This window comes from Vespa velutina, chromosome 24 (assembly GCF_912470025.1).
Source record: "Vespa velutina chromosome 24, iVesVel2.1, whole genome shotgun sequence".
Lineage (NCBI taxonomy): Eukaryota > Metazoa > Arthropoda > Insecta > Hymenoptera > Vespidae > Vespa > Vespa velutina.
In genome coordinates, this window is record NC_062211.1 from 657,855 (window position 1) to 685,354 (window position 27,500).

Consider the following 27,500-nt stretch of genomic DNA (forward strand, 5'->3'; position numbering starts at 1 on the left):
TTACATTTTTACTTGTTTCCGGTATTTATGTTTACGTGATATCTATCGCTTTTTATCCTTAGGATGGCTTGACTGCTTTAAATATTGCTCAAAAGTTAGGATATATATCAGTGATGGAAGTATTGAAAGGAATGCCTTATGATAATTTAGCTCCGGATAATAAAAATTGGGAAGAAAAGTACAAAGTTATAGCGCCAGAGAGTTTGCAAGAAACGAGTCTTATGTCCGATTCCGATGACGAGGGTGGTAAGAATAATATTATCTATACGTTAACGTCTTATAATTTATTTATCATTCATAAATCTTAATTGCGTTTATTAGCTTCGGATGCATTGATTAGCGAGCAACCATACAAATATCTTACTGCGGATTTAATGAAGAGTCTACGAGATGATTCTTTACCAATCGATGTAACGAAGGACGACCCAATACACAGACAAGGTTAGTCTACTAAATTTAAATACTAATACTAGTTTAAATACTAATCAGAGCGTGTAACATGATCGATTTCCGATTTTTTTCATTTTAGTTACAAAAGAAGAAAAACAGGAATTCACTCAAAGTAATAATTACTGTCTCGCAGAAAACTTTGACAGTAATGATACATTGAATTTGGGGTACGTAATAATCTATATTGAATTTAATCCAAAATCACGGTGATCGAATAATAAATATTAGGGTAGTAAAGCCAGAAGTCACGCTTTAGATTCTCTAAAATATTGGACAAGCTAGATTAGTTTCATAGTTGTAATATAAAAGATCTCTTCAAGTTTTTTTCACCTCTTGTAGAAACTCTTATTATCATCTAAACATTGAATATAAATTTGTTACGTAGAAAATTATATGACACGGAGCTTAAAATATCGTAATTTGACCTAATTCGTAATTCACTCTACCTTTAGACGTAATGATTTCCTTAGAAATAATTGATTGAATTAAACGTATTTTGATTTTAGGAGACTTCACTTCCGATCGTAAGTACCTAAACGCCTATATCCCATCGCTAGAATTTAGAAAAAATTTTGGAAATTCAAATACACCTATATATATATATATATATATATATATATATATATATATATATATATATATATCTGAAGTCGATAAAGAAAAAAACAAAAAAAATGTCTCTATATTTTGCTATGATATTTCAAATTTGCAGATTTTTAGTGAGTTTCCTCGTGGATGCACGAGGTGGTGCAATGAAGGGTTGCAGGCATAGTGGTGTACGAATAATTGTTCCACCCCGTAGAGCAACGATGCCGTTACGGGTAACGTGCAGATTAGTAAAACCTAGTAAAGTAGCTAATCCACCGCCTCTAATGGAAGGTGAGGCTTTAGCAACTCGAATTATAGAGATGGGTCCAGTTGGAGCAACCTTTTTAGGGTAAGTTCACAATGGAATATTTAGAAATTGATTATTTAAGAAAAATTTTCTTTACGCGAATGTGATCCTTTATAGGCCAGTATTGATCGACATACCACACTTTGCATCGATCCGTGGCAAAGAGAGGGAAATTATTATTCTTAAGAGTGAAAATGGAGAAACGTGGAAAGAGCATGATAATTCGGTCGATAATGACGACACCTTGCTTAATACACCACATGGTACGTATCAAATATTAAAAATCCTCTACAAGCCAATTTTTTATAATGCGTATTAAAATATTATATAATGTTAAAATTATACTGTCATTTATAGCAACATTAATTATATTAAAAAAAAAAAAAAAAAAAAAAAAAAAAAAAAAAAAAAAAAAAAAAAAAAAAAAAAAAAAAAAAAAAGAATATGAAATTTTTTTTTAACACCATTATCGACGAATTATCATCGTATTATGAATAAAAATTTAATTCATAGATCCCCAAATGAATGCAGCCCATTCCGGCAGAATAACTCGTATAATAACTACTGACTTTCCTCAATACTTCGCGATAGTGACTAGAATTAAGCAAGAGGTACACGTGATAGGAGCCGAAGGTGGAATTTTAATGTCTAGTGTAGCAAACGACGTTCAAGCCGTATTTCCACCTGGTGCTCTGACGAAAAAAATCAAAGTTGGCTTACAAGTAAGTAAAAAAAAAAAACTGAAAATAGATTTTTTTATTTTTCCTGAAATCTGATCGTAAAAATAGCGAATTAATTTATATTTAGTAAACTGTACACACACAATACAATTTAGTCATAGATAAGTCAGTTCCGACGATAGTGAAGCCACAAAATGTTAAGCTATTAAAGACAAACGTATTGGCTTATTAAGACATATGATACCTTGTTGTAGGCACACGTCATCCCTGCAGAGCTTACAGCCAAACTTTTAGGTAACTGTGTTGCTGTATCACCCGTCATTACAATTGAGCCCAGAAGAAGAAAGTTTCACAAGCCGATTACCTTGACCATACCCGTGCCACAAGCTGCGAACAAAGGAATGATCAATCAATATGGAGGCGAAACACCAACTTTACGATTGCTTTGCAGTATCGCTGGTATACGCAGATTCGATCAAAATATTATATAAATTATTTAAACAACATTAATGAATGTTTGATAATGCATTTAGTAAATTTTGCCTAACTCTACTAATGTGATAACAGTTATTTGGTCACATGTCTCTTTTTTCTTTCAAAAGTAATTCTTTTGAATGATTTACTGGGCCAAAAGTATAATAGTATTTATATATATATATGCGTGTATATATATATATATATATATATATATACACGCACATATAAAGGGATTAATTAGATAATTAGTAAATAATTAATTAGATAATTAGTAAATAATTAAGCTTTCATTTTCTATGTCAGGTGGTACCAGCGAAGCCCAATGGGAAGATGTTACTGGTTCAACACCATTGACGTTCATGAATGACCGTGTGTCCTTCACAACCACAGTTTCAGCTAGGTTTTGGCTGATGGATTGTAGGAATATTAGCGAAGTTCCAAAAATGGCGACGGAACTATATAAAGAATCTTTGTTTATACCTTACATTACAAAGTACGTGTTTTCTTTTTTAAATTTATCTTTTGCAAATATTCAATGACCAAAGATTTCTAATTGTTTTTGCAGTTTCGTAATATATTCAAAACGAATGGACACTCTCGAAGCTACGTTAAGGATATTGTGCATGACTGATGGCAAGGAAGGAATGCACACGTTGGAACGACAAGAAGAATTCTTGGAGATTGTAAAGAGCCGTGATGTCGAGGTAAACTGAGAAATACCTTCTAGTTATAATTAATGCAAATAAATAATAATAATAATAATAATAATAATAATAATAATAATAATATATAACGTTTGTCAATTATATTTGTTCCAGGCTCTACATGGAAAAGATCTTTACATCGAATTCAGCGGAAATCTAATACCAGTCACAAAGTCAGGAGTACAATTAAAGTTCACTTTCAAAGCTTTCCGTCAGAATCGTCTATCATTTCACGTTAAAGTAAAAGATCCACTTTTGGATCCCGTAGCAAGAATGTTATTTATGCGCGAACCTAAAGTTGCAAAGGGTGAACCACCACAGCAACCAATTTGTGTACTGAATATCGTCTTACCTGAGGTTACGAGCAAAATTGAAATTCAGAAGAAACTAACAGGTAATATTATTGGGCACTTACATGCATGCATATATATATATATATATATATATATATATATATATATATATTTTGCAAGAATATAAACATGATTTTCTTTTTTTTTAATAGCAACATACGAAGATTCGAATATCATAAATCAAAAAATGGACTTTTACAAATCAAAATACGGTATGGAACAGAAGGAGAAGGGAGACCAGCCAAAAGACACATCACCGTCAGAGGAAAAGTTCATTGCCGATACTCTCCAGAAAGAACAAACAGGTACGATATTCTCATTTATTATAATACAATGGAAAATTGTTTTTAAATTTAATTATAAAGTAAGGATTAACTTAAGGATGCATTAAAATTACAAATCTATAGAGTTAAGAATTGAGAATGAAAAACAGTGTGCAAGGTGCAAAAAGAAAACTTTTAAAATGATATTTATGTGAGGAAAACGTCGACACATTTAAATTTTATATAAATCTCGTAAATTATGTGACAATAATCATTTATTCCGTTCTTGATGATTCACGTTCGATTGATTTCTTTTCTTTTTAACATTTCTATGTTTTATTTGTTCTGTATTTATATGTTCGTTTAAGGTAAAATGTCAATCCATTTACGGCTTAAAGATTGAGTGAGGCTTCTATAATTTAATTATACGTAAGAGTCTCAACAAATGCTCGGAAGGTGCCGAGATAGCCTCTTTTAGTTTTACCATGTTCGTCGAGGAAAGAGCAGTAGCTAATAACTTTGCTTGTCCCTTTATGCTTGAGTAGCTCTGATTTGAATCGTCGAAAATGTGAGTTCTATTTTTCTTTTTATCCGTATACGTTTTTCTAACGATCCTCATCGATTTCATTTCAAATATCCGTTTATCTATTTCCTTAATCTCATTCTCTTATTTACGTGCACTTGTATTCTCCATTGACTTTATTTTCATTAATTTTCTCTTTCCTTATGATTTTCAGTTGCAGGTTTTTTTAAGTTCATTAGTAGTTTGCACTTACGATACGCACGTTGAAAATAAAAGTATATAAAATAGATATATATACGTACGTACATATTTATATATATATATATATATGTATATATATATATATATATTTACACGCATACACACATATATATATATACGTGCAACGAATAGAAAAATCTTTTACAATGGAAGATTCAGGCCAAGCGAACACCATGAACGAAACGAGTCCTACAATCGACGTTAATAATAAGAAAGATAAGACCGAGAACGATGAATCGTTGGTCTCTAAGATTACGACTGATTTGTGCGAATTAAAACAGATCAATTGTGAGATAGGTGCTAAGGAGATGTCTCAAAATTGTTCAACAAATTCATGCAATGAAGAAGACAAAGTGAATAATAAAAATTGTTCGAACCCGTTGAATGAATTTCGGGAAGAGCAAAAGAACGATCAACAGAATGTAGCCAAAGAGGGCGATGAAAAAAATTATAATGAATGTTGTGCATTAGAAGATAATTCACAAAAGTTGAAACAATGTTGTCAGAGTCCATCCAGAGGAAAAGAGACAACGAGTATGAAACAAAAACGTAAATCCAGATCTACGAGAAGACGATTGAATGCCATGATCAATAATACATCTTTACATTTCTCTGATACGGACTCGGAAGGTGAATTGGTTATTATGGAAGCTTATGCACGTACTTCTAGTCCTGCAAAGTCACGAGGACCTATAATTTCTGTGACAATGGAGGATATTAAGGATGGTTATGATATAATGGAGGATATGAATCCTCGATGTTTAACAATATCGTCGACTCCTGAAATAAACATATCTCGACGTGGAAGTTTTGCGGAAAATCTCACGGACGTCGATGAGATTTACACAAGTGAACCTGAAAACGAACAGAAACTAGAAGGAAGAAAGAGTTTGACCTTAACAGGAGTTACTTATCAAGGTGAAACTGACGTTGAGGATATATCAAATGACGAGGACGAGCCGATCATTTACGTCACACCCAGATTGGATATCTTGTGCGAGTTTGGTGGTGAGACTATTACTACCAAGGAAGGGGATGGACCATTTTCCGTAGAGATACGCAGTCGAATGTCGAAAGAAATAGAAGATACTGAAGTCCGAAATTCATCTGAAACTGTGATCATGCCGAATACGGACAGCGAGGATATGGAAATATCGGATGAGGATGATTTACAAGTAGCTTCTTGTAGTCATCGCGATCTGTTCGAAGATTTTGACGTTTTAGCAGGTTCTCAGATCGTAATGACGAACGTTAATAAGATGGATAACACGCTCGCTGTTCAGGATATTCAGGAAGATGTCAACATCGGTGATTGTTATACCGATGTTGAAGATGTAGATTAAATTTAAAATGTGCCGAATGAATTTTATTTAACGAAACGCGGAATGTTATATATCAAATCGATTATTTGCTACCAAGGATTACAATCTTGTATCCCTCCATTATCATTTTGTTTTATTTATTCACGTCAATCGGATCTATTGATTTATCTCAATCGCAAATTTCTTCTTATTGTGTTATTATTCGTTTTCCTTTTTGCACCGTGCTCGATCTATTGAAGATCTATTTTTTTCTTGATCTATAAAAAGAACTTTAGTAATGATTAAACCTCGAGTGATATGTTTTGAACATCGCTTTGGTCGTCCTCGTGATTAAATATTTTATTCCGTGCAATAATCTTGCTTCGAACTCTCAACAAAATTTCTTTTTCCTTTTTAGATTCTCAAACTATTTTCTCTTTGTTTTTGTATTATTAATTATTTAATCAAATGACAAATATCTTATTTGGATTAATAATCCGAAATATATGGAGAATAAAATTTATTTATCTTGATATGGTCGATACTACTTAAGGGTTAAATAAAAAAGAGATTTCAATATTTCACGGATAAATATTCTTTCAAACAAATTATTTCTAATCGTGGAACAGTGCTCTAATATGATCAATTGTAATCCGTTCGAAGAAAAAAAAAGAAAAAAATTAATATCTTTTTTCGAGTACAAATGAAACGAGTGCAAATATTTATATTTTTACATTTCTTCGCGTTTGTATACTTTTTTCTGTTCGGCTAAAGATTCATTTCAACATTTTGATGCCGATAATAATGCGATATTTTTTTATGTACTTGTTATACTTGCAGGCAGAACTGCCGTCATCAACATAATCATAGACAACCATATGGGATATTAAATACAAAATAACAGCATGTCTGTCTTCAACTTCTTTAACGAAATTTCGCAGATGCATATATAAGTCAATGTTATACATTATAAAAATATATACATATATATATGTATATATATATATATATATATATATATATATATATATACATATATATATATATACACACATACACATACAAAGAATATACATTATAAATTAAATAGAAATCGATGACTAATTGAATTAGTCATTGAATTGTTGAATGTATTATTCATGTTAGAATAACGAGTTGTTATGTGTATAGTTAACAAAAGTTTATGAATTAATTCAACGTTTGATTATTATATTAGAAAGCTATGAGCTTTTTTGCGCAAGTACATAAAGAGTTTTGCACGCAGCACGAGACGACGAAAGAGAAAGAGAGAGCGAGAGCGCGCGCACGTGAGAGAGAGAGAGAGAGAGAGAGAATGGGAAATTAAAAATGAAAAAAAATTGTAAAATGAAACGATGTAATTATTGATTATAATTAACGTGCTAAATAAAAAGTAATATGAGCATCATTCTTGGTTGTTCTAGATGCCGCTACTATCCACGAATCCTTTGCACAAAAAGCGGCTTGTCCCCTAGAATCCGTAGATGCTAGTTATCCCAATAAAATAGCCGGCCAACAAGAGCATGATCTTTCGCCTAGCGTCGAAAAGCAAACATATTCGGAGAAGCGAAAATTCTGGGAGGATATATCAAAGAAGAGAGAGAGTTATCAACGTTCCGAATCCGAGGTATCAAGGACCTCACAATTGACAGTCAACGAGAGCGACAGTGAGTATATGCAAAATGTCGTATCGGAGGAAGAGATAACTGAGGTAACATCCGTTGGCTCGGATACTATGGAAAATGTTAATATCCCTGATATTTCGGAATGTTCTGTTGCGGAGAAGGCACATTATTTTGAGGAACAAATACAAAAGGAATTGAGTAAGGTACCGGCTAAATTGCAACAGCAGGATATTGTGAAACCTGAAAAAGATAAAAGTGTTAAGATTCAACGAGTGGAAAAGCCTATTGATGTTGCCCAAGTGGAAACTACGAGAGATGTTGAACATGAGGGGAAAGAATTAAAGTCGAGTCATGTTGAAGAGAAGGATAAAGACGAAAGTGATAAATTAAGGAAGGAAGACTTCAAAGATGAAGAGATTACATATAAAGAGAGAGTAGATAAGTTCCATAGGAAGGAATATCGAGAGACATCAGTTGTTGGTATGGAAAAAATGATTGAACTGGATCGAGAGGTAAAGGATATGATGGACAAGAAAGAAGATGAAAAGAAAGAGTTTGAATTAAAGAAGAAAAAGGAAGAAAAGGGAATTAAGAAGAAGGCGTCTGAACTAAAGAAAAAGCTAGAAGAAGAAGAAGTAAAGAGGAAAGAGATTGAACTGCAGAAGAAACAAGAGGCTGAATTAAAAAAGAAACAAGAGGAGGAGGAAGCAAAAAGGAAAGAGGCAGAATTGAAAAAGAAACAAGAGGAGGAGGAAGCAAAAAGAAAAGAGGCTGAATTGAAAAAGAAACAAGAGGAGGAGGAAGCAAAAAGGAAAGAAGCAGAATTGAAAAAGAAACAAGAAGAGGAGGAAGCAAAGAGGAAAGAGGCAGAACTGAAAAAGAAACAGGAGGAGGAAGAAGCAAAGAGAAAAGAAGCTGAATTAAAAAAGAAACAAGAGGAGGAGGAAGCAAAAAGGAAAGAGGCAGAATTGAAAAAGAAACAAGAGGAGGAGGAAGCAAAAAGGAAAGAGGCAGAATTGAAAAAGAAACAAGAGGAGGAGGAAGCAAAAAGGAAAGAGGCAGAATTGAAAAAGAAACAAGAGGAGGAAGCAAAAAGGAAAGAGGCTGAACTGAAAAAGAAACAAGAGGAGGAGGAAGCAAAAAGGAAAGAAGCTGAATTAAAAAAGAAACAAGAGGAAGAAGAAGCAAAGAGAAAAGAAGCCGAACTAAAAAAGAAACAAGAGGAAGAAGAAGCAAAGAGAAAAGAAGCCGAACTAAAAAAGAAACAAGAGGAAGAAGAAGCAAAGAGAAAAGAAGCCGAACTAAAAAAGAAACAAGAAGAAGAGGAAGTAAAAAGGAAAGAAGCAGAATTGAAAAAGAAACAAGAGGAGGAAGAAGCAAAAAGAAAAGAGGCTGAATTGAAAAAGAAACAAGAGGAGGAGGAAGCAAAAAGGAAAGAAGCAGAATTGAAAAAGAAACAAGAGGAGGAGGAAGCAAAAAGGAAAGAGGCAGAATTGAAAAAGAAACAAGAGGAGGAGGAAGCAAAAAGAAAAGAGGCTGAATTGAAAAAGAAACAAGAGGAGGAGGAAGCAAAAAGGAAAGAAGCAGAATTGAAAAAGAAACAAGAGGAGGAGGAAGCAAAAAGGAAAGAGGCAGAATTGAAAAAGAAACAAGAGGAAGAGGAAGCAAAAAGGAAAGAAGCAGAATTGAAAAAGAAACAAGAAGAAGAGGAAGCAAAGAGGAAAGAGGCAGAACTGAAAAAGAAACAGGAGGAGGAAGAAGCAAAGAGAAAAGAAGCTGAATTAAAAAAGAAACAAGAAGAAGAGGAAGCAAAGAGGAAAGAAGCCGAACTAAAAAAGAAACAAGAAGAAGAAGAATCAAAGAGAAAAGAGGTTGAATTGAAAAAGAAACAAGAGGAGGAGGAAGCAAAAAGGAAAGAAGCTGAATTAAAAAAGAAACAAGAAGAGGAGGAAACAAAAAGGAAGGAGGAAGAAGAAAAAGCAAAGAAAAAGAAGGAAGAAGAAGAAGCTAAGAAGAAAGAGGTTGAATTAAAGAAGAAAAAGGAAGAAGAAGAAGTTAAGAGGAAAGAGGCCGAATTGAAGAAGAAACAAGAGGAAGAAGAAGCAAAAAGGAGAAAAGAAGAAGAAGAAGCAAAGAAAAAAAAACAAGAAGAAGAGGAAGAAGCAAGAAGGAAAAAGGAAGAGGAAGAAATTAAGAGGAAAGAGGCCGAACTAAAGAAGAAACAAGAGGAAGAAACAGCAAAGAGGAAAAAAGAAGAAGAAGAAGAAGCAAAGAAAAAAAAACAAGAAGAAGAAGAAACAAGAAGGAAAAAGGAAGAGGAAGAAATTAAAAGGAAAGAGGCCGAATTAAAGAAGAAACAGGAGGAAGAGGAAGCAAAGAGGAAAAAAGAAGAAGAAGAAGCAAAGAAAAAAAAACAAAAAGAAGAAGAAACAAGAAGGAAAAAGGAAGAGGAAGATATTAAAAGGAAAGAGGCCGAACTAAAGAAGAAACAGGAGGAAGAGGAAGTAAAGAGGAAAAAAGAAGAAGAAGAAGCAAAGAGGAGAAAAGAGGAAGAGGAAGCAAAGAGAAAAGAGGCTGAACTAAAGAAGGAACAAGAGGAAGAAATAGCAAAGAGGAAAGAGACTGAACTGAAAAAGAAGCAAGAGGTAGAGGTGAAGGAAGAAGTAAGAAAATCAAAGAGGAAAGAAGAAATGGAACTTGAAAAAGAAGCATATGAGGAATTGGAAAAACACATTGAAAAAGCTGCGTTGGTACAAATTTTACCAGAACAATTGGAAAGGTCGATCGAGGAAGCTAGGGAAATACATCATAAAGAATTACCAGAGCATATAGATAGAATCGTCGAAAAGCACGAATTGGAACTTCAAAAAGAATATTTAATCGAACGTGGGGAATCTCCAAAGCACACTATGGAAGTTGCAAGTAAAGAAAGTGAATTTATACATTCAAAACAGGCAGAACATAAAGAAGATATTTCAATGCAAGAAAAAGGTTTGGGCAAGGATATATCAACTGGTAGACGCGTTATAAAGGAAGAAACGACTATAATATGGAAGGTTCAAGAAGATGGAAGTTTAGTGCAAGAAAAAGTGACAAAGACTGTACAAATTGAAGGAGACGAAGATGTGCCTGTAACCACAGAAATAATCAATGTTCCTGAAACTAGTTTAGAACCAAAAGTGCTGTACGAAGAACATTATACTGTTGGTGATTTGGAGGAAAAATTGAAGGAGGATACTAAGATCGAGATAAGTAAAAAAGATCAAGTTACTGAATTTATTCCGGAAGTACAAAAAGAAAAGATTGAAGATTTAGGAAAAGAAAAATCAGAGGAGGACAAGATTAGCCCTCAAAAGTCCACTATCGAAAGTGATAGTAAGTTAATGAAAAAAGAATTTGAATCACGTATACCAATTTCAATGGCTAAAGTTGAAAAAGATAGAAATCACAAGGAATCATCGAGGAGCAAAATTTCAATAGAGTCGAAACGTTTGTTAGAAAAATCAGAAATCGATAAATCGAGTATTCCACAGGAAGAGTTTAGCATCACGTCACCCGTTGATAAGAAAAAAGAATTTGAATCTCGTATTCCTAAACGTATCATAGATACTTCTGCAACTAAATCGTCTGAGAAAGATATTAAAAAGGGATATCACGTTAAAACGGAAACGGAAACTTGCACGGTGACTGAGAAGAAATCCTCCAGTCAGGAAACAACTTCCAAGAGTGAAACCCAAACATTTTCTAAAACTTTTACTGACCCAAATAAAGCATTTAAATTACTCGAGGACATGAGCGAGAAAGATACAATAAAATTATCTAAAGTCGATCATAAAGCTTCCAGTAAGTTAGAAAAGAAAGAAGTTGTATCTTCTGAAATTTCTAAAGGCACGGACAAATATATTGTGCACGAAGAAAAAGAACAAATCGAATCTAAAAAATTATCAGAATCCAAAATGAAAAAGGAATCGTCGACCGAAACAGTAGAGAAAGAGGAAAGTAAAAGTAAAAAAATAGACGAGACAGCTGTTCAAAAGATGTCGATAAATTTACAAGATGGACAGGAAACGATTGATGCAAGTGCTTCAAAAAGTAGAGTCGAAGCCAAGAAGGAACAATTATCTAAAAAACTTGAAGACAAGGAAGGTATAATGACTGAGGAATCTGGTGTCAATAGACTGAAGGAAAGTGATATCGAAATAGCTATTAAAATAAGTAAAGAGGATGAAAAAAAGAAAGTTGAAGACACCGGAGAACCTCCAATAACATCTAAAATATTCGAAGATTTGGGAAAAGTAGAAATGGTAACTAAAGGAGAATCGCATAAAGAAACTGTTGAAAGTTTCGATGCAAGACACTTTATACCTACCAGCAAAGTAGACGAGAAATTGGCATCCGTTAAAAAGGATGAAAAGCCAGAAGAAAAAGTTCTGACCCATGAAACTTTGGAGGAGAGACAACGGCGTGCTGCAAAAGAAATAGAAGCTAGGCAAATAGTGGAGTGTCTTATAGAATCGATCGAAAGTGAAATAACTAAAAGATCATCCATAACGGAAGATCCGAGAGCTGAGATTATTGACAGTAATTATCTACAGCAACTTGTTAAAGAAAGCGTGGAAACTGATCATGAAAAGTTAGCTGACGATTTAACGAAAAAATTCGAAAGTATTATGAAGAAAACAATGGAGAAACAATTGGTAGAGTCTACAAAGGACACTGACTCTACCGCGGAATCGGTAAAACGAAAATCGTCTATACACGAAGAAGAGAAAAGATCTACCAGAGATAGCATGAGTATAAGCGAGGATATAACAAAGGACGAAGAGTCTTCACTTCACGATAGAGATGAAAGCTTACTTTTATCTTCGTCACAGGCAAGATTACCTGAAAGAGACATCACAATGAGTCCAAGTAGTATATCTGATCAAATAGAGTTAGAAGAAACGATGGACGTTGATACGAATGAACTTGAGGACATTACCAAGCCAACTTCAAGTCCACAATCAGAAAAATTACATTCTGATAGATCTAGCGCACAAGCTGAATCGTTACAAAGAGAATCATACGAGCCTCAATACGATATCAGCTTGCCAAAGGACAGAATAATCTATGACGTTTCTGGAGCAAGAGTATTGGAGATCGTTGAACCAGGTATTGATAGTCAATCGAGACAAGATTCTGTCGATGTGCCATCTCTAGAAATGGACGAATATAAAATCTCTGAAGATACAGGAAAAACTATTTCATCTTTGCATGAAAGTGCAGCCGTTGATTCTTTAGAAAGGATTGCTCAAGAACGTGATATGACTTTTAGTCCTAGTACAGTATCGGAAGACATTAACGTTGATTACTCCTTGGTACATGAACAGGTCCCTACGACGACAACGGAAAAATACGAAGTCAGCGTAAAAAGAGCTGACAGTTTTGAAATCGAAAGTCCACCTCTTGTTTCACCAAGATTAAAAATAAGACACGATCTTGAAATAAAACCAGTCAATTGGATGATCGGTGATGAAAAAATTGAAATATCTGAGACACTACAACCTTCGCAGGTCTTCAATCAAGAATTAGAGGAATATGAGACAACTATAAGGAAGCAAAGATTATCTTCCCAAAGTGAATCGGCTGATTTGGAACAAGAATCCGCTACAAAATCTTCGGAAGATCCAAGTGTTATAGAATCTATCAAGGAATCTGTAACAACAGGAGATACAACGGTGACTACAGTAATTAAAACAAAAAAGTTTATCGTCATTCCTGTTAGTGATCAAGACATAGAAAGTGAATTAATAGAAAATAAATTAGAAGTTAGCTGTCAAGAATTAGTGGATACCTTAAAACGTGAATATGAAGCTAAAACGCCTACCGAAGATTTAACTACTATCAGCATACGACGACCTTTATCATTAGAAGAAGCAAAAATAAAATTAAGTGAAATGAAATTAGCGGATTCGAGTAAAATCGAAACAACTACCGACCAACATGAAATTTCTATCGACAAAGAAAGTATTGACATTGCTAAAGAAATTACGTCCATTTCTGAAGAAAAATTAGAAGCTAAAGAAGAAGTTACGTCGCAGATTGGAAAAGACGAAGAGATCGATGGAGAGTCATTAACAGAGAAACACGAGGAAGTTATAGTAAAGGATATTACAATAGAGAAAATTGGACTTAGCTTGGAAGAGATAGCAGAACCATTGAAGGAAGATGTGAAGCTTTTGGAAGACATCGAAACACAAGATATTGCTGCTGGAGGAGCATTGGAGGATGATCCTAATAAGGCTGTTCACGTGGATGATCTCGCGAAAGAATGGATGGAACCGAGCCTAACGAAAATAAAAGTTTCTAGCGATGACTATAAAAGACATGTTGAGAAAGGTTTCGAAAAACGTGATAAAGCAGCAAAAGTCAGCACGGTAACTTCTTCCGATACATGTGCCTTTAAAATAAAGAAAGACGATCTTCCAGGCGTTGATTTAAGTGCGCGATATGCAATTACAGTTCTAGATCAAGTAGTTAAGAAAGAAATAGCGGAGGTGAAGGAGTCCTTAGAGGCGGCGAGACAGGACTTGATAGAAGAACTAAGTGAGAACAGTGAGACTGTAATACAAATCAAAGACTCGCCTTCTGAATTTCAATTCAAATTACAACCAGAATCTATACCCAATGATTTACCCTTTTTATACAGACCCCCATCTTTGGAACAGATCGCCGTAGATATTGAAGTTACGTCGAAGACGGAGTCGTTGATAGCGAGCGAGGAAAAGCCTGATGAATCGAAAAGAGATGAGAAAGAAATTCCAGCTACAGAAAGTGGATCGGAAGAAATCGAGCTCGAAGCATCCGGTGACGAAATGGACAAAGAGAAGGTATGTATGGATATTGAGATGGAGCTAGACAAGTCTGAAACGGAAACTCTATCTGCCGTCCATGAAGAGAGTAAAGAAGACGATGATACACGTCCTAGTCCCGTACCAGCCAGCAGATCATGCTCAGACGTAGAGTACAAAGACGAGAGTTCCTCCTCCTTGCATCCACCTCAACCAGTGCCAAGGAGACGACATAAACCTGCACGGGCATCGAAAAAAGTTACTTCCGAAAGTGAGGTCGATCCTGGTTCCAGTTCGGGCGAGAGTAGCAACTATCAATCTTGCGACTACGAAATTGGCAGTGGAAGTAGACCAAGTTCTTCTGATGTTGAAGCCCTCCAGTCTGCTACGATGCCACCATCGGGAACAACTTCCGAGTATGAGACAGCGATGATGTCCGTTGAACACTCCGCCACCTCAAGGCCAACTTCTCAAGAATACCAAACTGCCGTGAGTACATTAAGTTCTCGCGAATCTATGAAATCTTTAAGTTCGTTTAGTTCAGGCCATCTTGGTAGTATCGATAGTACCAGCGAGTTATCAGAAACATTGGTAGCATCTGAACCGGATGCTGACAAGGGCGAAGAACACGAAGATTTGGAACGTGCGTTTGACGAAGAACATGCCGAATCCGATTCCTCTGGAAGTGATATACCTATGGACGATGCGATGGACAAAATCGATAGCAATATACCATGTCGAATGAAGCGATCGTCGGAAATGATATTTCAACAAATAATTGACGATAACGCCGCTCTCGATACCGATTTAGATGAACCCATTTTGGAACAAGACACGAAGGGAGTCGATTTTGCGACGTCTGCTTTTGTTGTAACACCTGGTGCCGTGCAATCGGTAGATATAATGACGGCTAGGGTTACGGAAGACGGCGTTCAAAGTGTATCCACCCAGGTTATCTCGACCCAAGTAACTACGTCAACAACTGAGATACCTATCGAAGAAACTACATTGAAAACTACAATGGGAATAGAAATTGAAGATAAACCATCGGATGAGTCGCTCGAAATGCTAAGTATGGAACCAGATTCTTTGGAACCGAAATCTGGAATAAGTGGCACACCAGATGAAAGTGCTGAAACGGTGATGCAAATGTCAGCGCATTCAATGATACAACAAGCGAGTATGTCTACATCTTCGACCTCCGGACTGTCTCTTGATACAGTTATAGAGAAAGCAAAATCAGAACGATCCGAATCACCAGGTAGCGATTCTTTTGAACTAGTCGATAAACCTGATATTATAGATGATTTTGTTGTGATCGAAGAAGTTGGACGTGAAGCAGAAGAATTTGATTCTGAAGGTAAAAGTATACGTATTACCGCAATACCTCAAGTTAGTAGTAAACAATATGATCGAGACTTGGAGAACTTAATAACGGAGAATAAAGAAGATTCTCAAGTATCTACCAGCCAAACTTCCCGGAATAATGAATTATTCGATTTTGAATCTGAAGAAAGTCCACCCCAAGCATCCAACGACGATCAATATTCTCAATCTTATTCAGACGAGGAACCATATGAAACTGGTAAAAAATGGATTGAGATGCAATTTCATACGGACGCAAGAGTCTACGATATCGAATACGATCGTGGTCCCTTAGAAGACATTAAAGAAGAAGAGATTACTGATTTCGAAGCTGGTAGTAGCCGATTTGGAAGTTTAGGAAGTCACAAAGAATCGATAGGAAGCGTTGGTAGTATGCGTGGTAGTTTTGGTAGCACTCCGGATTATGATGTTCTAGCTGGGAAAAAATATTTCACTAAACCTTCGGATCACGATACTGTTTCTCTCAGTTCGTTACAGGAATTCGAACATCTGGAGAGTGCCGTAGCGGCAGAAAACTCGAAAAGATTGCAATGTGGTTCTCAGGATTCAATTAATAATGGGAGTCTTCCAAGAAGGTATATGACCGGTCGATCTGGTCATGGAGATGATATTTCTCTGTCTTCGTTAAAAGATTTTGAAGGTCTAGAAAGAGCTTGTCGGGAAGCTCACTTAATTGAACTTCGTGCTAGGGAGGAAGAAGATCTTTTGGAACATGAAAGTCCTGAAAATAGATACAAAATGGAAAGTCTTCAACGTAAATCGGAAATTAGTGCGGCAGGCTCGATTAATCCAAGCACTTCTGGCTCGGACGACTATGAGAAGAGAATAAAAGAAATTGATGAAATTATACGTATAGCTCAGTCTAACGTAGAGAGATTAGACCGACAAGATGATACTACTGAAGATATTTCACAGATAGAAATTACAGATATTGAAAAAACTGGTTCAGAAGCTATTGTACCAGTGGTAACAGAAGCAGAGGACATCCAACGTGCCAAAGATACAAATATCATGGAGACAAGTACAGATTCATTGGAATTAGAAGATAATGCGGATAAAAAACATCCCTTATGTCAAAGTTCAGATTCTTTAGAAATGAAAACAACATTAGATTTCCCATCCTTAAGTTCTGACTCATTGAATAATGTTAGAGATGCCAGAGACGTTCAACTTGACGTAGCAGAACAATTTAGTAATGGAAGACGTATGTCATCAGATTCTTTGGATGTACCTATTATTGGACAACCTGATAATGATATACAAGAGGAAAGTAATAATCATTCTGGAAGACCGGCAGTTGATAATTCTGTAGGACAAAGTTCATCAACAGAAACAAATATTGCTAAACAAGATACAACAAAATTGCCATCAAGTAGTAAAACATAAAAAAAAAATATGATCCATATAGGTATGTATACTTTAATAGTTAGCTAAATTTATATATTTTGAATTATAATTAATTATATGTATTAATACTTTTAAAAAATTATATTCAAACTAGTACTACATAGCTTTAATATATATACGTATTGATTCGTTGCAGATAGAGGACTATGGTGATGAATTTCACACGACTTCATAAATATACTACAAAATAATTCAAGAAGCTTTACATGTAAAACATGATATCAAGAGTAATATACTACAGAACTTGTGCATTGTGGATATATAAAACATTGTATTTATGTTTGTTTTTGTAGCATCTTCTAAAAATATTTGTATTAATATGCTTAAATAAGATAGTTACAATATTCAGAATATAATGTTGTTGTGCAAATGAGATAGGAGAGTGAAAGATGCTGCTTGCTTGTTTAATATTAAATATGTAATGACATATTTATAATTCATAATGTACTGTTTTTAAAAAATGCTGAATTGTTTTACGAAAAACTGTTTAAACTTTTGATATATGTTGCATTTATGAATTTATATTTTACATGCTACTTATATCTTTATCTTGTATTATAGTAAGAGCGTATCTAAATGATAAGTTATAAAAATATCTCAATTATATGATATTATCTTATAACTTTTTTCTTCAAAAACTTTGACAAATTCTACATATCTTGCAATTTATATTATAATTTGTAAATTTTTGTGAGTTATAATACATCATAGTGCTATTTTCTGTGAATACTCATAAGCAAGAAAATACTTAAGATTTAAATAGGAAATTTTATATGCAAATGTAATATTTAGAATTTACAAAATTAGATATTACAAGAATAGACAGGAAGCATTTTTCAAAAGGCCAGCATATATAACATTATGAATCTTTTTGAAAGGTACATTATTATTATTATTACTGTTGTTGTTGTTGTTCTTTTTATTATTATTATTATTATTATTATTATTATTATTATTATTAGTATTATTATTGTTATTATTCATTAGCTTTAATTTATTGATTTAATTTAAACTTTTATTGATTTAGTTTAAATCACTTAAGATTTATAAATCATACATTATATTTGCATATACATTACCTAAATAATCTTTTTTATCACTTTGAAGCTATGTTCTTGTTAATGAGAAATATAAATTTATGTACCACTTTATACGAAGAATTTTTATACGCAACAAACCTTTTATTACGAACAATTTTATTTTCATTTCATGTCTCTAAAGTGCTATGTAAATTTATATACTATACATACATTATATATAGAATCATAAGATATATATATATATATATATATATATATATATATATATATATCTATATAAATACTCCACTTGATTTGCATTAAATGAAATGCTACAAACATAAAGGCAACAATTGTGGAAAAATAAGAAAAATGAAGAAAAATACGCCTAACATTAAATATTAACTATTAAAGTTTGTCTTCTCTTAAATTTCTTTTGTTTCTTTTCTAATAATTTTATGCTAAGTATCATATCTATGTCTTACCAATTATTTCATATAAAACAAATCATGTTAACAAATATGAAATAAGCGAAAAAAAGAAAATATGTAAGAATCGAAATACGGCATACAAAAAAAAAAAAAAAAGAACAGCTCTCACCTTGTTTCATGTCCTTTTCCTTGTTGTCCTATTTAATTAAATTCTAATACCTAACGGTTTTTATCAAATCGCTTTTTGCTTATTATGATAACATGCACGCAATAAAAAATAATTAATTTTAAAATAATAAATAAGATTATTAAAGTCAATCGAGAACAATCTAACGCACCATAATATTTCACCTAAGTCCGATTTCGCGGGATTCACCTTTATTCAGACAATAGCAACGTGATTTCAATGTTGCCAATATAGTTTTTTGTTTATCTACGTTGTAATAACTTACAGTTACTATATATATATATATATATATATATATGTTATTTATGAAACCATTAAACTTATTAAAAACAATAATTGAACAAGTATTAAGATAAAATGTGAGAATATCAAAAATTTTTTATAAATTTATCGTCAACGTCGTAATATTTTATTCTTTCTCAAATTAAAATATTCTAGATGGCGCTAGTCGACGTCATAACATTACGCGCCAAATTATAAATTACTCTTTTATGAATTTATTTTGTGCATATTTCTCTTTTTTTTATATATATATATATATATATATATATATATATATATATATATACAATTTATTTTTTATATATATATTTTATATATATATATAAAATATATATTTTAATATATATATATATATTGAAAAAAAAAAAAGGATTATTTGCATTAATATTATTTTAATGTGAATTTATTACTTTTAAATACATATTATTATTCAACAATTATAAAAATTTATTTTGCCTTTCTTTAACTTAAATTAAATAAGTAACGATGGTTTTCTTATTTTTTTTTTGTGATTGAATGTACCCTTACAAAGTCATAATCGTAGCAAATTTGTTTTCATTTGATGTACTACTTGAAAGATCCAAATAAAGCAAGATATTATATAAATATAATGTATCAGAACATTAAGACAACAATCTTCATACGAAATAAATAAATATACAATACATCGAACGAGTTCCACCAATTCAGCATATTCTGACTTATCGAACAATAATCCAATAACGATAAGAGCAAATATATTGTTCAATATTGTTATTCCTACAAAATTATTTATATCCTGAAAAAATGAAAATAATTATATACATACACAATTTATACATTTTTGTTAGAAATTCGAATTCGAATTAAGTGATTATCTCGCTTACTTGTTTTTCATTATTATACAATTGCAAATGTTTATAAAAAATTATTAAAAAATGCAAACTAATATAGACGCTTTGCCACGTTGGTATACGAATATTGTATTTGGTTCTAGACGTTACCTAGAAAATAATATTTCATTTGATAATTAATAATTTATAAGATTTTTTATTTATTTTATTTACGTCTTATTTTTTTTTTCTATCACGTTATAATATTTTAATTAATTATTATACGTTTAGAAAATTAATGTCATCATTAATCGTTTTATATCATTTAGATTCTTAAATAACGATTTTTCCTAATTTATTAACTAACTTACGTTTATTTTATATTTGTCAAGACCCAAACGTGGTCCACCTGGATACCAACTAGGACCCTTCCACAAAACGGATAGTTTATTTGCCGAAGATTTCATGCTCTTACTCTTTTCTATCATCGCTTTTGCATAAAACGTCTATAATTATAATTCAATTGAATACATCAGATATGTGTGTGTGTATGTGTGTGTGTGTATATGTACGTATGTATTTATTTATGTAGATATGTGTGCAGCCAAGCATTTAGAATTGTGTAAATACAATTGATGTAATCAGTATGCAAAAACGTATTATATAGAATATGATCATAAAAAAAAGAATATAGTAAAATAAGTATCCCCGAAATAATCGACAAATCTTATTTAATAAACGAGAAAAAAAAATAAGTCGCTTAATTTATGGAATAAAATGGTTATGTATTAATTTTGCATAATTTCTTTTTCCAATCTTTTTTTTTTTTTTGTAAACGTTTAAATATTTACATTACGGAACTGCATGTGGTTAATCCGCTACATGCATCTGCATAATTCAATCATCATTTTATATAACGGAATAATTACGTAGTTTAATATGTAGTTAAGTAAAAATACATAAATGATTGAATAAAAAAAAAAAAAGAAACAAAAAAAGATTACATGTTTACACCTAATTACGTTGATGGATACTTCGTACCTGGAGGTACAAGGGATTAAACGATCGTGGACTGGTTACTAAACCGTAAATGAGTTCATCCTTCTCTTCCATGAAGGTCCCGAATAATCTGTCCCAGATTATAAGAACTCCACCATAATTTTTATCCAAGCAGTATAGATTGCATCCTGTATGACAGGTCAGTTTAGTTATAGTGTTCTTACGTATATAAGATAATCTGATACATGTACTTCACAATGACAAATCAGGAAACAGGAATAAACGTGTTTAGAGATAGAAGATCTTGGATCTATTCGAACTCGTAGAAAAATATCAATTAAAAATTTATATTAAATCAGAGAAGAAAATAACAACAACAAAAATAATCGCTTACGATACCTACCATGATGAACGCGATGATGCTTAGGAGTATTAAATATTAATTCTAACGGTCCGAGATCATTAATAATCGTCGTGTGTATCCAAAGTTGATAAATCAAGTTGAATTGATGATGAACAATGAAGTGTGATGGTGGTATGAAGAAAGCAAGAGGTAAATAAAAGATCTGAAAAACAAATAAATCTTTCAATGAAATGAATAAAAAGGGATACTCACTAAATGTTATTTGAAATTTTATTAAGCGTATACGCACACATAATCGTATCGGTTACCGTGACATTTCTTGTACATATTTTCTTTTCTACTCACAAAATTGCACCAATGTTGTAGTACCGATTGGCGCAGACCAACCGCGAGATTGAATTCCTCGCTGCTGTGGTGTACTTGATGGTGAGCCCACAAAAAATGTACTTCTATAAAACGTATGCAATATGCAAGATTATATATATATATATATATATATATATATATATATATATGTGTGTGTGTGTGTGTTTGTCTGTGCGCGTGCGTATGTAAATCACGTCGAGATGTAACAATAATTTCAATAAATATCAAGACAAATACTTAACCGTGATTACTACGGTGTACCCAATAATAACAAAAGTCTACCCCTAAAGCAGTTATATACCAAGTCCAAATGGAGTTCCACGATAGATTCCATTGATGATAATTCTCATAAATTTTAATGTAAGTGTAATATTCTGCCCCGCGAAAGAATATGCTGAAAGATTCAAGAGAACAAAAATAGCATATAAACGCTATTTCAATATTTAAACAATGTTAATAAATAAGGATTAAACGTTAACAAGTGGGATTGTTATCTTATCTAATTTTTGTTTGATCTTCTTTATTTTTTTTTTTTGTTCTTTTTTTTTTGTTTTTACTTTCTTTATTTTTTTTTTCATTCTCACGTAAATGATATACAAAATACAAAAGAAGAACAAAGCGGAATGAAAAACGAATGCATTACCTATGCTTACCGGCCAGACTCTTGAAATATCCAATGAGAAAACGACGTCACTTGATCGTTCAATCGAAATGATTTCTTTTTATTCTTCGCAGTTAATATTACTTGTTCTAATATGATAAGAAAGAAAAAGGGTATCCAGATCTAAACATTTATAAAAATATTTTTATTAATATCTTTTCTTTTTTTTTTTTTTCTTTTTTTTTTTTTTAGATACGATTTATACGATATAAATAGATCAACGTTTTTAATGATATCAATGTTATTCAGTTAACATGTCTATCAAGAGTTATTATTTAAAAGACTTAATCAACCAATTTAAAAACGGTCAATCATCATCGCTTTGCAAAAATTACAAAACATCGGTGAATTATTGATTTCGCAAATGGGAAAATAGTTCGTCGAATTTAATTGGACATTTTTTTCGGCTTCTCTTTTGTTAATAATAATGATAATTTAAAGAAACGAGAAAAAAGAAAAAAAAAACAACAAAAAGAAAAGGAATGGAACAAGTGAAACGTAAAAAAAAAAAAAAAGAAACACGCATTTGGAAATGAACAATAACAATTACAAATTACCTGCTGTTGATAATCAGGTACTTGATGGGGAAGTTCAAAAGTTGTTTCGAAAGGATTGACGATGTACCAAAACTTGCCGGCATTTTTGAGTTGAGCGACAAAGTCGATATGAGTTTGATTCATATTTAAAATATTCTCTTTCTCTCTCTCTCTCTCTCTCTTTCTCTTTCTTTCACACGAAATAAATTTTCTTTTTATTTGTATCTACGAGAAGTATTAATATATATTTCAGTAAATGATAAATAAGAGTAAAAAGATATGGAGAATCGAGTTTATAAGAGTAAACCGATATTAGCTACTGAACACACTATCGACTAGCAGTTGTAATCGGTGATCTGCGTGCACGCATCGTTTATATACTTGGAGCGAGTGTGAGGACCATGGCTACCACCACCACTTTACATGACCGTACAAGTTGCAGGTGCTTTATATATATATATATATATATATATATATATATATATATATATATATATATATGTACATTGATAATATATAGTCGAACTTTCAAATAGTTTTCATTGAGGATTAATTTTATAATTCAATATATTCTATACATTATTATTAAAAAAAAAAAAAAAAAAAAAAAAAATCGATTAAGTTCATATAAAATGTATATATAAATATATAAATATATATATGTGTACATGTATGCATATATATATATTAGGTTGGAAACTATGAAACGGGCGTTGAATGAAAATAAATAACTGAACAAAAACTCCCGTTTCATAGTTTCCAACATAATATATACATATGTATATATATATATGTATATTGATAATATATAATCGAACTTTCAAATAATTTTCATTGAGGATTAATTTTATAATTTAATATATTCTATACATTAAAAAAAAAAAAAAAAAAAAAAAAAAATCGATTAAGTTTATATAAAAGGTATATATAAATATATAAATATATATATGTATATATGTATATATATATATATATATATATAAAACTATGATATGAAGAGATGTAAACGAATCAATCTTCTCGTACACCACTGTTGTATTTATCCAAGCAATATGCTAGACGCTTCATACTAGCGGCATATTATACGTTAGGTTTCATAACTACGCATTAATAATTTATATTACCATAGATAATGGATATTATTGGTGCCTAATGTCTCAATTGTTATCATCTCATCTGCATCAGATTTATCAAAGAAATATTCAAAAATTTTATTTCTCGATGATAAAAGAACGTAATATATCGTACGAAATGCGCGATACTTTCACAGAACTTTGTTAAATTTTGAAGTACTTCAAGATGAAATATTATTTTTATATTTGGAACGAAAAACAAAGAGAAAAACAAAAAATGAGAGAAAGAGAGAGAGAGAGAGAGAGAGAAAGAAAGAGAGAGGGAGAGAGAGAGAGAGAAATAATGGTTTCAATGACATGATAAGATGGAGTCAAAGGTCAAACAACATAAACTTAATTTTTTACAAACTGTCCAAATATTTACAAATAACTAATTTTAAAATGAATTAATAATATAAATGTCATTCAAAGAAAAATATGTGTATGTGTGTGTGTGTGTGTGTGTGTGTGCGTATTATTTATCGCTTTACCTAAATGATATATATATATATAATATATATTTACAATTTACCTTTTTCGTTTTATATTTATTACGAATATATTGGATATTCTTTTCTCATAGGCAAACGTATAGATCGAAACATTAAACATAATTGTAACAACAATTTCATGTATCGTACTTATAATCGAATGCATCCTTTCGATAAAACAATGAAAAATATAATTTCTCAATTGAAGTTATTCAGTAAAATTTTTTTTTTTCTTATTCATGAATATTTTGAAACGTATTTTATGTAGTAAACATTATCGTATCTCCTCCGTAAAAGATAAGCGCTTATGACTGTGAATTTTTACTGTTCGGGTGAATAATGCGAATGATTTTACGATTTCTGTAGAAAAAAGAGCTCTGAATGAATCAAATCCGTGAATCAATAAAAATATTACTGTTAAAAAATATATAGATACGTGAATAAACAAAGAAACGTAAAACATTCGAATTGATTATTTTCTATGGTAAATTTTTCTTCATAATTTCACTTAGAAATTCACGATTCTTTTCAAATGAACCAAATAAATATTTGAACGATAATTAATTGATAATCGAAATATAATAACGGCAAGTTTATTAAATCTATTTGCTTTCACGAGTTGTCCTCCAATTTCTATTCTCACCGATAATCGTCATTATCATCGATTTATGGAAGGACACGCACTGTTAAGTCCGAGCCCTTATATAATACTTTTTAATACATTCATATTTGTTATGTAGAGCAAAAATATGAAGAAAGAGAATACACACGAATGTAATATTCATTTTCTTACATGATTTATTATATGTACGCGCTCACGTGCGGTGTGTGTGTGTGTGTATGTACATATATATATATATATATATATATATATATATATATATGTATATATATATGAAATTCATGTAATGTTAATACAAATGATTTCTTTTGAATTCTATCTAATTATACGTTTAATTATCCATGATTATTGTATTCGTAATAATAAAAAATATTTATAATAATAAATATTTTGATTAAAAAAAAATAGTGTAATATATGTACATATAGAAATAAGCGGAGAATATACTTAAATGAATAGGACAGTACTCTGTTAGATCCTTATTATTGTCGGCTTTGAAATCTACTATTCACAGTTATTTAATTATTCACCTTTTCATAACATAAAGATCAATTTGCGTTTATATATTACATAGGAAGACTCTGATTTCTGTTAATATAACTATGAAACACTGTCAACGTTTTGAATACTTGTTAACATGCGTAGTCTATTTATAAATCGAATTCTTTCGCCTATAAACATGACCATAGTACAGCGACATCTAGACACGAAACTCATCAAAATATAACCAAATATAATTTACAAATACGTCCATTGATAATATAATTGTTTGATTGGTGGAAATCATTAAACCAATTCTCATGAGTATTTTAAGATATTTTCGAAGTTAACTAAATTTTTGTCTATCTATTATAATATTTATTCAGTGCTGATGGATTAACCACGAGGGATTGTAGTTGTTAAGTACTGATAATTTATATTTTTTAAAGTAAACAGTATAATTTAAAGAAAATTGTAAATATATATTATATACATTATTAAGGTAAAACGAAATATTAGATATATTTATTTCTTTTTAAATTATTTAAAGATATCAACGATTAACATGTTATTGTTTAATTATTTGTTTATTTAGTTATAATTATACACAATGAAAGTGAAGACAAAGAAAGGAATAAGACATTCAAATATATCTGTTAAAAAAAGAAAAAAATCTGAGAGTAAAGTTTCTAAGGATAAATATTTTAAACAAGATTTTGAAGAAGATGATAGTAAGGAGGATAAACATTGGCAGAATGAAAAAACAGGTATTTATATATAATTTTACATATGTAAATCCTATTCTATATGTATACATATACGGTTCTAAATTACATATTTTTAATAATCAGGCAATAAAAAGATACAAAAAATCGATGATATTGAAAGCAGCGATAGCGATATGGATCCAGAAGAACACAAGAAGTCATTGATGAAATTAAAAGAAACGGATCTAGAATTTTATTCTTATTTAAAAGAAAATGATAAAAATCTATTAGATTTCAATTTATCCGATACAGATTACGATAGTTATAATGAATTTGATGCCGATGAATCTGAATTATATCATAAACCTAATGATAAATTAGAGGTATAGAAATACTATATATATTTAAAATAACAATACAAAATATCAATATGTTCTAATAATATACTTTTATATTTAATTCATTATAAAATCATAGGTTGCTAGCGATGAAAGTGATTTTGAACCTGAAGATATTAATGATATATCATCTGGTGGCCAAATAAAAGTTACCCTACAATTATTAAAAGTTTGGCAGAATGATATTCAAAATGACAAGTAATGTTTTTATATATTTTTAATTATTAAAATAACTATATATTATTATTATATTATAAATTTATAATTATTTACAATTTTATTTGGTTAGAACATCCAAGTCTATTAAAATTGCGGTCGAAGCTTTCCATGCTGCGTTGGAAACCATATCAGAAACACAAGAAGAAAATTTTATAAAATTTAAAGTAGAAGGAAGCGCAAGTAAATTTTATCAAGTGATATATCTAATTAATGTATTTATAATTAGTAAATGTAATAACAATTACAATTTCAGTATTTAATGGAGTCATTCAATTATGTATATTGCATTTACCTAATGCATTCAGAAATTTTTTAAAATTGGATACTAATACACATTTTGCAGCACATAAATGCAAAAGATTTATCAAAGTTAAAAATTCATTAAAATTATATTTAACTGATTTACTTACGGTTGGTATCGTTCTAATATTTATAACATAAATAATTGTGTAGCAATGTTTATATTAAAATAACAATATTTTTGATAGATTTTACGTAATGTTTCATCAGCTAACATTCAAACAATACTTTTAAAACATTTACATGAAATGTTACCATATACTCAATCATTCTCCTCATTAAAGAAACCATTATTGAAGGTCTTATTAAAATTTTGGTCAACTGGTGAAGAAACTGTCAGA

At 31.2% G+C, this 27,500-nt stretch overlaps 3 protein-coding genes and 1 long non-coding RNA gene across 6 annotated transcripts in view; 2 read left to right on the forward strand and 2 right to left on the reverse strand.

Moving 5' to 3' along the window:
• LOC124957137 (ankyrin-2-like) overlaps positions 1-18,147 on the forward strand; it is a 29,469-nt gene extending 11,322 nt beyond the window's left edge. The window contains exons 15-29 of the mRNA XM_047513873.1: positions 63-246; positions 322-441; positions 530-617; positions 957-974; positions 1,163-1,387; positions 1,463-1,608; positions 1,859-2,067; positions 2,280-2,484; positions 2,806-2,995; positions 3,068-3,206; positions 3,321-3,600; positions 3,712-3,864; positions 7,350-8,347; positions 10,046-17,174; positions 17,310-18,147. Of these exons, the coding sequence (XP_047369829.1) occupies positions 63-246; positions 322-441; positions 530-617; positions 957-974; positions 1,163-1,387; positions 1,463-1,608; positions 1,859-2,067; positions 2,280-2,484; positions 2,806-2,995; positions 3,068-3,206; positions 3,321-3,600; positions 3,712-3,864; positions 7,350-8,347; positions 10,046-17,152 (10,062 nt within the window). The 3' untranslated portion in view covers positions 17,153-17,174; positions 17,310-18,147. The remainder of the gene's footprint in view (positions 1-62; positions 247-321; positions 442-529; positions 618-956; positions 975-1,162; positions 1,388-1,462; positions 1,609-1,858; positions 2,068-2,279; positions 2,485-2,805; positions 2,996-3,067; positions 3,207-3,320; positions 3,601-3,711; positions 3,865-7,349; positions 8,348-10,045; positions 17,175-17,309) is intronic.
• Positions 4,231-6,969, forward strand: LOC124957100. Its single transcript, XM_047513791.1, has 2 exons — positions 4,231-4,390; positions 4,560-6,969. Exon 2 carries the CDS (start codon positions 4,753-4,755, stop codon positions 5,947-5,949), a length of 1,197 nt encoding a protein of 398 aa, XP_047369747.1. The 5' UTR covers positions 4,231-4,390; positions 4,560-4,752; the 3' UTR covers positions 5,950-6,969.
• A 1,341-nt stretch (positions 18,148-19,488) lies between the features above and the next one.
• LOC124957022 (alkylglycerol monooxygenase-like) lies at positions 19,489-25,723 on the reverse strand. Of its 3 annotated transcripts, none has more exons than XM_047513602.1 (10): positions 25,586-25,723; positions 22,852-23,055; positions 22,287-22,417; positions 21,876-22,027; positions 21,613-21,716; positions 21,307-21,469; positions 20,946-21,091; positions 20,276-20,410; positions 19,959-20,075; positions 19,489-19,870 (listed from the first exon to the last, which is right to left on the reverse strand). In XM_047513602.1, exons 2-10 carry the CDS (start codon positions 22,972-22,974, stop codon positions 19,625-19,627), a joined length of 1,317 nt encoding a protein of 438 aa, XP_047369558.1. In that variant the 5' UTR covers positions 22,975-23,055; positions 25,586-25,723; the 3' UTR covers positions 19,489-19,624. The 3 variants fall into 3 exon arrangements, with proteins under 3 accessions (XP_047369558.1, XP_047369559.1, XP_047369560.1); XM_047513603.1 differs by having other exon boundaries at positions 25,523-25,711; XM_047513604.1 differs by lacking the exon at positions 25,586-25,723 and adding an exon at positions 23,160-23,264.
• Positions 25,724-26,155: 432 nt separating this feature from the next.
• Positions 26,156-27,500, reverse strand: part of LOC124957067 — a 6,018-nt gene continuing 4,673 nt past the window's right edge. The window contains exon 3 of the long non-coding RNA XR_007103434.1: positions 26,156-27,500. This exon is cut by the window's right edge and continues 2,299 nt beyond it. This is a non-coding gene — a long non-coding RNA (uncharacterized LOC124957067).

Coding starts and splice junctions, on each gene's coding strand:
- LOC124957100 (XM_047513791.1), top strand. CDS start 4,753: ATGGAAGATTCAGGCCAAGCGAACACCATGAACGAAACGAGTCCTACA.
- LOC124957022 (XM_047513602.1), bottom strand. CDS start 22,974: ATGAATCAAACTCATATCGACTTTGTCGCTCAACTCAAAAATGCCGGC. Junction 22,418..22,851: donor TACCTGATTATCAACAGCAG/GTAATTTGTAAT, acceptor ATAAATGTTTAG/ATCTGGATACCCTTTTTCTT. Junction 21,470..21,612: donor TACAACATTGGTGCAATTTT/GTGAGTAGAAAA, acceptor TTTGTTTTTCAG/ATCTTTTATTTACCTCTTGC.